The following is a 13,477-nucleotide window of genomic DNA, read 5'->3' as shown; positions in this document are numbered from 1 at the left end:
TAGTTCCATGTATATTCACACTGAAGGGAGTCAAAACGGGTGATCAGAATACATTCATATTTACCTGGTTGTGGGTCTTGGAGATCTTAATGAAAAGCTACTGCAGGATCCCTTTAGTAAGTGTTACAGCAGCCCTTGAACTGTATGGTGTAGTGTCAGGCACAGGTTTGCAAAGAGCTCCAGATATCAGCATGGAAACTGTCAGGGAAAGACACATTTCCCAGCAACTCCATTTATTCTGCATGAGCTGCAGAGGAAAGCATGCTCTGTCATCTGTTCCCACCTTGGTAGTTGCATGAAAGCCTGCTATATTTGCTTGGACAGGCTGTGCATTTCAAGAACTGTTTCCTCTAAGATATCAGACTCAGAAACAGTCTCAAAGATTTGCTGTTGTCAGTATAAAAAGAAAGCTCTCTTCTGATGTTAGCAGTGAAAAACAGCCTCAGCCATTGAGGTAGGTGGCTTGGGGAGAAAAAAAGACAGGCAAGTTGGTTTCCCTAGTTAAGGTGGATCTCAGCTACAACGTGGGTGAGAAGCTTACGGCTGAGCCTGGAAGATCACTCTCTCCCTAAAGAACATTGCTATAAGTAGAGCAGCCATAAGGTCAGTCTCTTAGCACAATCAATAGCTATTGGGATAGATACCCTTATTTATAGCATGCAAGTTACCAAAGGCCCAAAAGAGTTTTGAATAATAGATTCAAGTCTAAGTGAGGGACTAGGCATTCAGCTAGCCCTTTCCGGGACTTCAGAAAAGCTGGATATGAAATTTCTTCTTCATTAGAGACTGACAGGCAGAAATGGAGATTAATTGAACTGGGCCAAGAGCCCACATATGCACACGCACATGTGTGCACACGCTGCGATTCCTAGTTCTAGCCAGTGACCTGGTATTACTATCTCTGAAGTTGCATTTGCGAATGCAGGAGAGCAGCTGCCTCCTGTCCTGGATGGATTACCATTATCCCTTTCTTTCTGGTGCCGAAAAGTAGTCACTGCAGAACCTTCTTCCTCTCTGGCACAGAGAAACTAGTTTTATTCAGTTTTTGTCATTTTCAGTGCCAGCTTTTTCCTGCTAAATTAGATTCATATGAATGGGACACCATGAAAAACAAGTTACACTGGCAGTCCTTGCCTACAATGCTGAGAGCTCAGTCAAATATGCATAGCCATGTTGTGAAGAATGAAGCCAACCTATTCTCAAAGGGAGAGAAGATGTCACATAGTGAATAAGAAGAGATAGCACAAAAGGATTAGATTATGGCTCTTGAGGGCACCTTTATGAATGCTGACAGGAAAATGATGTTAAAGTTAGGGAAACATTTTCTGGAGGAAGTTTCTTGATGTTTGAATCCCAGCAACGTCTGCACCAGTCAGGAACGTTGCTAAAAGCTACAGTGCTCGAGCTTCTTCTAGGACAGATAGAAAGAGCCCCAAAGCTACCAGAGTCACTCTGAAGTAAATCATACAATTTAGGACCTCGCTGAGCTTGAAACTGCAAAAAGTAATGCCATGGAAAGGGCGGTCTTCAAGCAGAGATTTCACCTTTCTGTGGAGATCAGAAAACTGGAAATCAGCGATGCTGCACAGGCTTCACTAGGGGTATTACCTGCAGACTAAGCTGCAAGGAAAGAGGTTTGATTCAAAATACTTTTAATACTAGGTTTATAAAAGAACATAAGAAATGAGTTTGATTTTGATTAACCAAGCTAGATTGTAGGGTTAGGGGTCAGAGTCAGGGCTGTTAATGTTAAGGGAGTATACATGATTCAAAAATCATCTAGGCATAAACATGTAAATATATAATATTTTAAATGGTTACATCATAATGCTATTTCTTTTAAATGAAAGGGTTACTTTAGTAAGAAAGCATCTATACTTGAAAGAATTTGAGTTTGTTAAAGCCTATTTTATTTATGTGGCTGTGTCAGTCAGGACATTTGAGAAAATTAATTTGCAAAATTGATTGAAGAAAGGGCTGAAACATACTTCTTTTCTCACTGTACAATCATGAATGAATTTTTCTTCAGTTTTAAGTTTTAATTTCACTAGCGGAGTATTTGTTCTTATGTGACAAACGAGTAACACCACAGATATGCACAACAGGCTACAACAATGAACACTGATATTAGTCTTTTGTAGCCTAGTCCAGATGGAGGTAATACTTCAAATTAACAGTTTTGTGTGAGAATAAGGTTATAATGGCTAATTTTTTCCAGTGGGAAAGATGGTCAGAAACCACAACAGCAATAATTCAGCTGTATTTTTATGAGCCGAATGGACCAAGAATCTGAGAGCTAGAATGTAAGCCAAGCAACTAAGCCGACAATGCAAGTATGGTGCTGGTAAAGGGGCCTTAATTCTGCTCACTGGCCCTGAATCACGTGTGGAACTGGCTGGAAATTGGCCTGAGCTTGTGGGCAGGGAGTGATCCTGTAGAAACAGCAGCACAACTCACCTGATTGATAGTTTCAAAGGATTCAATGATCATGTTTTTGCAGTGGTACCATCTGGCATGTTACCATTGATGTGAGAAAATACATTGTGCGTGTAACAAAAGTTTTAGAAAGTTATTTTCCTTCTGACATGTGGGAAGTGTTTTTCTTCATTTAAGGACTTTCACATCTCCCTACTTGGCAGTCTTGTGTCTTCAGTTCCTTCCAAAGCACTGAGCTTCCTTCACAAAACCCGTGGGATGACCATTTCTGCATACCACGCCCCTTGGGACCCGCTGAATGAGTCCCACAGGATAAGTGCTGGATATGGAAGTGGGCTAAGGAAGGTCAATGGCCTCATACCTGTGGGGCTAATGCACAGCTAGTAACAAAGTGTAAAAGGTGAGCAATGGCCAATGGGACAGAGAAGAGACTTTGGGCTTCCATGTGGATTTCTCAGCAGCTCAGACATAGCGCTGTTGTAACTGTGACGGTCTAAAGATATAAGCAAGAAGAGATTTGTATGCAGATTAGTTAGGCCAGTTAATATTGTTGGAATAAAACAGACACATTTTGGAACACACACCTTTCTTCAGCACTGGATATCAAAGGCATATCTGTTTTTGCAACTACATTGCTTGGTTTAGTAACAGATAGTATGTCTTCTTTTGAACTCTGCTTTTGATGTTTTGGGGGGCAGATTTCCCTTGTATATTTTGCTTGATCTGCTTCTTTGATGTAACATGTCTAGGAAAAATCATTTCTACCTAAGTGCTTTCTTATTGATGTTTCACCTAGAAGTATACCCTGGATAATTTCCCCAATATGTAACTGACACCTGGAATTTACAGACATAAATGAAGTAATCTACTATAAAATTTTATTCAAAACAAAATTATCAAGGAAATTATGGCCCAGATATCAAAATGGAAATGGCATTAGATAACTCTAAATATAAACTCTTGCCAAATTATCCTTCAATCCAGCTTGCCAAGACTGACACTGACTAAATGACTTCATGATTGCCTTCATATTTTAATGCTTTCATTTCCTTACTGTGCCTTGTAACAGCAGAAGAATGCCAAATAAATTTTTTCCACAATCTTGTAGAGCACATATTGTAATAACCAAAAAAAAGGAGGAAAATGCCAACACAAGTTAGAGTGGGGAATAACAAAGTAATTTTCACTCACAAAGAAACAAATGAATAAACAAATTGTATTCCTGAATGACAGATGGTATAAAGACTCCTGTTAGAGGACAACAGGAAACTCTTTAAGTTTAATCAGATTGGCCAACAAAATTCAAATGAGCAGAGGAGAAAAAGTAATACATTTGGTTTGATTGTGTGACTTCTGAATCTTGAATAAGCCTTAAGAAATCTGATGCTATCCTTCATGATTCATTATTGTTTTAATACTCACTTGCATAGATTCTAAAAGCTTTCATATTTGCAAATTGCCCCGCAATCTCAACAAAGTGAAATAATGTGAGAAGAGCTATGGCTGTCTGGTTACGAGGTAGTCTCATATAGTCTGACAGAAAACTTGCCAGAAATCAACCAAAAGCAGAAGGAAGAGGAATAGATCTAATATAGCAGGTTATCTTCCTCTCCCCTTGCAACCGAAGAACTAACATTCTTTAAAAATGTGGCCCTTTATGCCTTTAAAAATGTTGTTTTGGTGGTTTATAGTATGCCATTCACAGTAAATGCATTGGAGCAAGGCAAATCTAGACAATTTTCTGTAATCGAAAGCACTTTCAAGGGAAAGATCTAGAAGAAGTTCCTGCTGTTGGGGCCAGAATCCTTCTTCAGCCTCTTGCAATCCTTCCCCTCTCCTTGCAAAGGTATTACTCATAGGAAGGCTGCAGGGCCAACAGTGCTCCTGTGCAGAGCAGGTTACATTGCCAAGAGAGGAGGAACTGGATCAAAGGGCAGAGCGATTAGCATAGTATGAGGGGTGAGCATCTGGCTTTATGGAGGACTGAGACCCAAAGGAAATTATCACATTTTTGTTGTCATGGGTTGAATTTAAATTATTCCCCCTATAAAATTTGATCTTCTATTAACACTATTTTAAACAAGTTTAGCCTACAGTACAGCATAGGCTGTAGTCTTAATTCATATTTATACACGGGAAAAAGAAATCATTGTTTTGTACTTATTTCTGTCTTATTTGCCTTACCTTTCATATGGGCCTAATACTCCCCTCCACTGTTTTTGTTGCCAATAAAAGGAACAGACAATACTATAAAACCTCTATGACCACTGATGACTGACCAGTCCAGCTCAAAACTGGAAAAACTAACTACCAGATACTGGCAGCAACTTGGTAATAAACCATATACGACTAAATAATACTTACACAAAATTATTTGAATAAATGCAAATCAGTATTGCAATTAAATTGCATATTACAATCAATCTTGGTTTGTTTATAGGCACTCATTCTAGAAAAGGATGTATGAAATGATGAAATTATTTCTGTTAAGTATTAACTGTTTTTTTTAGCTGATAATTTTTAACACCTAAAAAGCGACCTTTATTTCTGTACTGAAGTATTAGCCTGCTCTCAGAAAGAGCACTGCAAAATCACATTTCACTGTTCTAAAAATCACAGTCTAAGATTCCGTACATACTGTCTCTAAGGGAAGTTTGAATAAAATATATTCAGTGCACAGGAAAACAGATTTTAACCTGGCGTCTTCTTATTCTCTCTCCTAAACATCAGGAACAAGAGTCCTTCAGGCCACATTTTCTCTCCCCATGCAACCTCACTGCCCTCCATGGGTTTTCACTGCTGTAACCAACTTGTTCTATAATTAGAATTTAATAAACAATCTCTGTGATGATGTACAGGAAGGAAAATAATTCACCTTTCCTCTCTTGTGTAGGCTTCTCAGTGATAACAAGAGTAAAAAAGGAAGAAAACACTACATTTGACACTAGACCAAGTAAATGCAATTGTGAACACAGATAACTGTTCTTAGGTGAAGGAAGATCTCACTTGTATGCAGTAACTTCAAAGCAGGAAAAAATACTTTAAAGTAAAACTACAGTATTAACTTCCACTGCTTTAATTAACTCGAACAATACTTTTATCAGCCAGAAAGCTTATATTATTTCAAAATAATTTTTAGAAACACACCAAAGTGTACCAAAATCTGCATGCTTGAGTGATTTTGTGTGTCTCGCTATAGGGAGCCATTTTGCTACTCTACTGATTCCCAGCAGAACATCCAGACTACTCAGATACGTTGTGTGGCACAGTAAGTGCTAATTACTGCAAAAATAGCACATAACAGGTCGAAAACTTGCACAGCTCTCTCAAGAAAGCACTATTTGCTAAAAATGAATGCCAGAGTTTAGAACTGAAATTCATGTTAAGTTATATGAGATAATAACACAAGGTAATGCAAACAACAGTGATTACTCCTAACTTTTTTGGTGCATTTAATGCTATATGGCAAATTATTCTGAACCAAGTTTAAATATTCTGCAAGGCAGCATTTTGGGTCTTTCCCAGTTTGAATGTTTCATAATGTTAACTGATAGCTAACAAAACAAGCAACAGTAATTTGTGAGAAGAATAAAAGCTTAGAAGTCTAAAATAACCATAGCTTTCTTTTAGCTACTATTTCAGACGCCGAGCTTTTTAACAAATGGAGGACATCAAAATGCAGCCACTGGCTGAGAACGCTGCTAACCGGCAACCCTGTGAACTCTGACACTGTGTTGCTCAACATTAAATTTAAAGGCCAAGTTATAACTTGTAAACCACGGATGTGTTATCAAAACTTTCACAGACTTCCACAGGCCAGGGGTACCACCCACTTCTCTCTCACAAAAACATAGTTTGATAATGATTTTAGGAGGACAACGATCAAAGTTTACCACTAAAACTTTGTATCATTTACGATCCCAAGACCAGTGGAACCAATGGGAATATTTTTCTGATTGCAGAGGTCTATGTGTATGCTGCAGCAAAGCACAGACAGGGATGGTATAACCTATACACAGTCATCCAAGTAAGTACACCACGTGGGAGCAAAACGATTTGCCTTCAAAGGAAATTTCAGTTTGCGGCTGCAGAGTTTCTTGAACAAAGCCATAAACCATAAAGTGCTAATAATAATTTTGTTTATGAAAAAGAAAAGAGAGAGAAGATCCACTTTTGATAGAAAAATGAGGGTGGCAAGTTATTGCACTAATCCTCCTGAATACAACTTTTGATTTATAAGAACAATTTGTTTAATGAAGAACCTGGAGGAAAAAAAAGTAGATCTTTTGAAGAGTGATCTCCTGATGATAATGAAGATGACAGAGTCCATTCTCTGTGCCGCTACAATTAGTGTTTATCTCCAAAAATATCATTATGAGTCAGTCTCCACACTTAAAACATTTGTTTCTGACGATATTCCTCTTCACTTAAATACAGGAGTGAAAAAAAAAAAAAACAGCTTTATTCTGGGAAAACTTTGTTTCTGAAGCTTTTTCTCTGCAAAAGCCCCAGCTGGGGAGGGCTAACACACTATGAAATGGGTTACCATAGCTGGGCTTTTCTCCATCTGTGCAGGCTGGATGAGACTGATCACGTATGGTTAAGTCCAATGCTCCCCAAGTGTGTTAGGTTTCCTACATATGTGCATATCACTCCCATGGCACATGCATATTATGCCAGAACTTTCTAAGAAGACTTCTGCTCATTGCACATACGCTGCCCAGACTATATATCCCAAAGACACTGGGGCCCTCGGCTGGGTCCACAGCAATTCTACCTGCCTCTAGAGGCATTGCTGCTCCTTCTTTATCTGTCTACCTCCCTCCTACTGTACAGAACTCCACTAGCAATCACTCTCACACCAATGTGTTAAAGCAATGAAACATTAAAAAATGCACAAATTAACTGTCCTGATAGCAAATTAATTAATGCAAATAAATGCAAATTCGATGCAATACCCTGGCATGGCATGCTAATGAGAAAACAAGTCATTTAGTCAATCAAGGAAATATGCAAATAAAAAACATCCTTTTCTAAGATGCTTTGATGCAGAAATCTAAAAGAAATGAAATACTTCAGTTGCATTTTGGGGGTATAAATTACTATTTATGTAGTTTGCAAATAAAAGTATTCTGCTCTGTGTTATTAATCCATACAAACATGGCAACTGGAATATAACAATGCATTTTCTGCTTAGAAATGCAGAAGATGAGTATTTTTCACATGAATGCAATGTTTGAAACTTACTGCAGAAAAAACAAAACGAAAGTATGACATCAGGGTACTATGTCAAGGGCAATCTTGCAATTTTAACCTTATCTAATACCAAATGGTGCAACCAAGCAGCTTGTACTTCTCCAAAAAATAATATTTCAGCCTTCTAAGACCTACTGTTAAAAAAAAAAATGTCTGCCTTTTGCAGTGTGTACACCTGAGAATTAATATTATGGACCAAGCATCAGATGATAAGTTGCTACAGAAGTTCCACTGACTTCATGTAAATCATTGTACAGATGTCTTTATGGATCATAAGCACATACCAAGAAGGGTCAAAGCCCCGTGAAAAGTGCTGGTCATCACCTGTAGCAAAAAACAGGATTAAGTGATATAATCAAAGTTTCAGAATTAGTTGTTGAAATACCAGGACTGAAGCAAGACACCGGCATTGCTAAATACCATTGTGCACAGCTGCTGTAAAGAAGAGATAAGAACAACAACACTACATACAATTCCTCTCTGAAGAGTAAGTTTCGAGCTGGGGCTAAAAGGTACCAAAAATTACTTGCTGCTCCTTTGAGCTTTCTACTGTTATCTGCAAAGTCCCTTTTCTGATCAATTTAGGATACGCTAATTACTTTGTAAAACATTTGAAAAGTAGTGATCTGAATGTTCTGCCATCGCTGTTAAATTGCATACTCTTCTATATGCAGAAAAGCATGATCAAATACCTTTCTGCTGAGAAAGAGACAAGCAACATGCTGACAAAGCCTATGTCTTTCCATAAGTCTAATACTCACATTGTATAATAGCAAAAATATATTATGGTGTTAGACAGTGAAGTTCAACAGTTAGCAGTGACGTGCTTAACCCAAAGGTTAACTCGTGAACATATTTTGAAATTAGTGGAAATGGAATTACTACTATTTAAGAAAAGAATAATTATTTTGGTACAGTTACTTCCTAAGAGATGGACAGTCTCTCACTGAGCTTATTTACATAGAATACTACTGCTCTAGACTATTCTCAAGATCTGTACTGTTATCTCAACAATACCTGTAATTATGCAAAAATATACAGCATTTCTTCTATAGCTGATCTGGCAAAAGGAGAGATTTTTAAGCACAGGAATGAACCCAATGATGTAAAGAGGGATATTCACATACTCAAAAGTAAATGTGTGTCTAAGTATGAGCTGGAGAGAGGCCTAAATTTTAATCTGCTCCTCTGTCTCAAAGGACCCTGAATTCTTTGGAAGTTCAACTTGCTAATTTTATTAATACTCGGTATTTCTTACAGATTAAAATAAGTGACCATTACTGTCTACTGCCTTCCAGTTAGTAGAAGGTACATCATTCAAAACATGCACCTAGAATCATCTTATTTCATGCATCTGAACATGACAGAGCTTTCCACAGTCTGATGGGCATTTTGTCAGCTGAAATAAATACTACATTTTTGCTGCACAAATGGAGAAATATTCAAAGATCGTGCTTATTAATGTTATTTAATTATTGGCCACCTATAATTATGCTTTATCTACATCAGCAAGTTTCTTTCTTTCCCTTGGTACCTTCTTCTCCCCAACACAATGCCTGTTAGTAAAGTGGGGGATTAGATTTTTAGGTGAAAAAGTATTGAGGATCCGGCATTGTTACGTGTTTTCCAAGGTCAAAAGAAAGGATAATGGAAAAAATATAGTCAAGCATTTTAAAGCTGGCATAATTCTATAAAGAGGACCGTGAATTCATGGAGAGAAGGAGATGAACGTGCTGTTCACCTGTAGCTCTGCAGTATAATTTTCATATCAAGTGTTAATGACAGGTAACCTCCCTAGAGATTTATTCATTCATTTCCTTCCAGGTACAGCATATTAGCTGAAGACTTTTCTGCACAGCCACATTGCCATGATGTGAATTACAATTAACGCTAAGCAGCCAGGGGTTGTTTGTTAGATTATTAGAACGAGTGAAGCTGAATGACTCATTCTACGCTATTTACAGAAAGAAGGCAAGCAATTCATCACAGAGCAGATGTTAATGATAGGCTACCTGAATCCCTATAGAGGAACGTCGACTCTTAAGAAACTCCTCTGCTTTTGACACCAAAATGGCCTTGTCACTGGTTCGTATTGAGGTGCTCTGGCTCTCAGAAGCATGGCGCTGTGCAGCCGCAGTTTCCAAGGCAAGATTCATGGCCTTGTTACTGTCCAAACTGTCTGTGGAGTTGTACATCCCTCGCCCATCTTGAGGCCATGGGGAAATCCTCTGAGTCCGGCTGTCGTGATATGCATCCTGGGTGGATTCTGTGCTGCTCTGTGCTGTGACTGAGATTAGTGGCTTGGAAGTGGTACGAGGGGGTACTGGAGGTGGTGTTTTTTTGTAACTTGTGTAAGTGACAGCTATGGAAAGAATGAAAATACAAGAAAGAGAAAAACAAGATTAATTTGATTGAAACATCACAAGAGAAACCACTGTAACATTGAGATTATGCTAGTTAAAAACGAAGGCAATGCAACACAGTGTTCTTTGTGAACCTCACTATTAGTTCGAAATGTCTCTCATACTCAGAGGGGTATCCATAGCAACATTTTATTTCAACCAGAAAGCAAGGTTTGAAAATGCTCCGTGTGTTAAAATGGGAGCCCCAGATTATGATGAAGGTGAAAAGGGGTTAGCAAGGATTTGTGTGTGCGTGTCTGAGACTTGAGAGTTATGCTGGATTTGTACACACTGGTGCTTCTGAGGTTGTTTCAGTATAGGATAAAGTTGATAAGAGAAATAAAGGATGATTTTTTTCCCTCCTCTTGTAATCATTTGAACTGTGGACTTTGTATTGATACAGTGCATTAAGAAAGCAATATTAATACACTAGAACAAAACATTCTTCAGAAAACTTCTACTTAACAGTATGCCACACTTTAACCTTTAAAAATACTTCCAGGTTTATTGCTGCAATTAGACAAGCCTGGCTACTTACACAAGACATATAAATATGTTTTTAAAATAACCATGATATGCTAAATATCCAGGCATGTAGGTATTTATAATATATAAAGCTACCAAATACTTGGACAACACACACAAGGCTACAAATAATATCAAACATAGTGACATTTTATTTATTATCCTTCAGTGAGTTTTAAATCCTTGGAACACACATTAAAGGGTGATACACTGAAACACAAAGAATCATTAAAAATACAGACATAAAAATGGGTCTGAAACACTGAAAGACTAGATACACATGAGCGGAAGTAAGAATTTTAGTCTGACAAGCACAGCAGGTTTGAGGTTGGCTTGGCTTGGATTCTGCCTTGCGGCAAAAGGCTCAATAAAGCCTCCAAGGAAGCTTTACAGAATGCAGAATTGTGATAATACTGCTTCCTTACAAAATTTTAGGAAACAGAGTCTTTATTCCATAGAGACTGAAAACTATTTACTTAGTGATTATTATCACATGGCTAAATTATCAAATAGTCTAACCCCACTATACTGTTTTGTTAAAAGCATTTCTGTTACGGGAAAGTTTTTCCCTCAAAGCAGATAAAATCATATAATTCATAAAATTAGAGACTGGTACAAAAGCGCTTCATAATATAGCTTTCCATATTCCTGTACAGGAAAATCAAGACCAACTCATTTCTCATATAATTGCAGCAACAGAAAGGAAATTATCTTTCCCTATACCAATAATGCCAAAATAGTGTAATATATACATGCAGAGACTAAGCTAGTGAACCTTTTTAATAAAAAGTCATTTTTCAGGTCTTGCTAAATGCATTGGACACCATAATGGTGATTCAGGTAACCTTGGAATTCGGGTTACTTGAGTACAACCCATCCTACGAGTATTCCCCTTCTCATTATACAGACATCAGCTGAGGAGCAATGAAAGCAGGAGTGCTTTTCCAGTAGTTCTTTTTAATATGAGGCTTTGTTACAGCTCTCTGGAGAAAGCTCTCTAGAGAGAAAAAACAGTTTTAGGAATCTGCCTGTAGCTAGAACTTCTTCTGCGCATGAATCACCAGGTTAGCATATGAGGAAATTGAGTCTAGAGGAAACCATGCTTACATTTTGATTTTCGATAATCATAAATAAAATGGTGATCATAAATAAAGGAGAGCGAGGCAGAGCTAGGAAGTGAAAACCTTCATGTGAAGCACATTTTGAATTACTACTGATGCAACTCAAATTCTGGCAGAGATTTTAAGAGTCTTGTCTCTGAACTAAATTGCTCTAACATAGTGAAACAGCGAAAACATGCTCTTCAGATGCTGAGACTGTGAGCATTTTTTAAAGTGCAGTTTTGTTGTCCTATCACCAATCTTATCTCCTGTCAGTTTTGTAACCAGCTGTTAAGAAGAAAGGAAAACCCGATATTTTTCAGATGCTTCAGGGAATACAGAAAGCTCATGAAAGGAGGGTGGTTGTAATGCTTGGAAATTACGATAGTGCCTCGCAAGCTTAAGCGAAGGCTCAAATTAATGCTTCCACTGAGGGAACTGCCATAAATACTGTTGTCACCCCTCTCCCCCTGCCCACCCCAGCAAATGTATATGCAAGTCATCAAAGTGCTGGGAAACATCTGAAATAGAGACAATGGGATGAAAGAGTGTGAGTGAACTCCAGATAAGGAAGCTATTTTTATCTATAACACAAGACAGGTTATCACTGTTATGACTAATTTATTATTTTTCACCAACTGTCTCCATCCAAAAAAATAGCAGTGAATAATGAAACATCATAAGCAAGTATATCCCTACTACTCAGGTAGCAGATCGCTGTTCTGCCTAATGAATATAAATGTTAAATATGGCAACCTTTCACAGCTAACTTAATTTTCATTTAAATTTCTAAAACAAAACAAAACAAAAAACCTCCTTGTGGCAGAAGTGAAACAGTTACTTGATCATTTTATTTTTTTTGGATTGAATATTTTCTTCTGGAAATCTCAGATTGTTTCGGTAGGGTGATGTGTCTTGGAGCCATGAAGTCTTACTGTTACTGTAGTATTCTCGCCAGCATTTACTCATGAGCAATAAATAGGAATTAGGAAAACCCACAGATATTCTAAAAGGGGAAGAAAACAGGAGAAAGATTTAAAGTTCATGGGCAACAGGATACATATTTACAGTGAAACATGACAGAAAGAAATCCGATTAATTTCTAAGCTACAGTCACAGAAATCAAATATTGAGCAGGGAAATAAAAATCCATCTCTAAGCAGTTAATGAGTTCATATCTGGAACACCAGTTTCAGAGCCACAGAAATCTGGGACTAATTGGAAACTGTAACAAAATCAGGTAAGAGGATGGAAGCATGAATTTGTGAGGCAAATTTTAAGATCAAATTCTATTTGCTTTAATCATTCAAATGGTTCCAGTGAAGCTAATGGGATAACTTATATGAATAAAGCTACCAGGGCTAGACTCAGATGAATTTGATATGATGGCTAAATGATAGATTAGGGACATGTTAAAGGAGAAAAGCTACCCTATAATCCACAGTTTACTGTCCATGTTTGGTCCTGAGTCTCTAATAAGTAAGGTCTGGAGCAGGAAATTTAATGTCACTTTCAAATTTTTTTCATTAATTTTTATATCTGTGGGTGTTCCTGTTACCAGAAGCAATGTCTTTCTGTATCTCGCCCAGTTCTTGGCCCTGGCAGCAGTGAGTACCACATTTTACATATAGGAAGAAACTTTTCCTTTTCCTAATAGAAAATATACTTCCTTTTCATTTATCATCCCTTTCCTCAAATGCTGATGGACAGGAGCTTTTGCCATCTTTGCACCATTCACATCTTCACAAACTTTCACTG

The 13,477-nt window shown here is 37.7% G+C and overlaps 1 protein-coding gene across 4 annotated transcripts in view; it reads right to left on the bottom strand.

Moving 5' to 3' along the window:
• DLGAP2 (DLG associated protein 2) overlaps window positions 1-13,477 on the bottom strand; it is a 467,574-nt gene that overhangs the window by 27,135 nt on the left and 426,962 nt on the right. For all 4 annotated transcript variants that reach the window (XM_064508530.1, XM_064508531.1, XM_064508532.1 and 1 more), the window contains one exon: window positions 9,705-10,054. In XM_064508530.1, coding sequence (XP_064364600.1) covers window positions 9,705-10,054 — 350 coding nt within the window. The remainder of the gene's footprint in view (window positions 1-9,704; window positions 10,055-13,477) is intronic.

Source organism: Dromaius novaehollandiae, chromosome 3 (assembly GCF_036370855.1).
Source record: "Dromaius novaehollandiae isolate bDroNov1 chromosome 3, bDroNov1.hap1, whole genome shotgun sequence".
NCBI lineage: Eukaryota > Metazoa > Chordata > Aves > Casuariiformes > Dromaiidae > Dromaius > Dromaius novaehollandiae.
The sequence above is the reverse complement of the archived record's forward strand: the minus strand, read 5'-3'. Positions and strand labels throughout refer to the sequence as shown.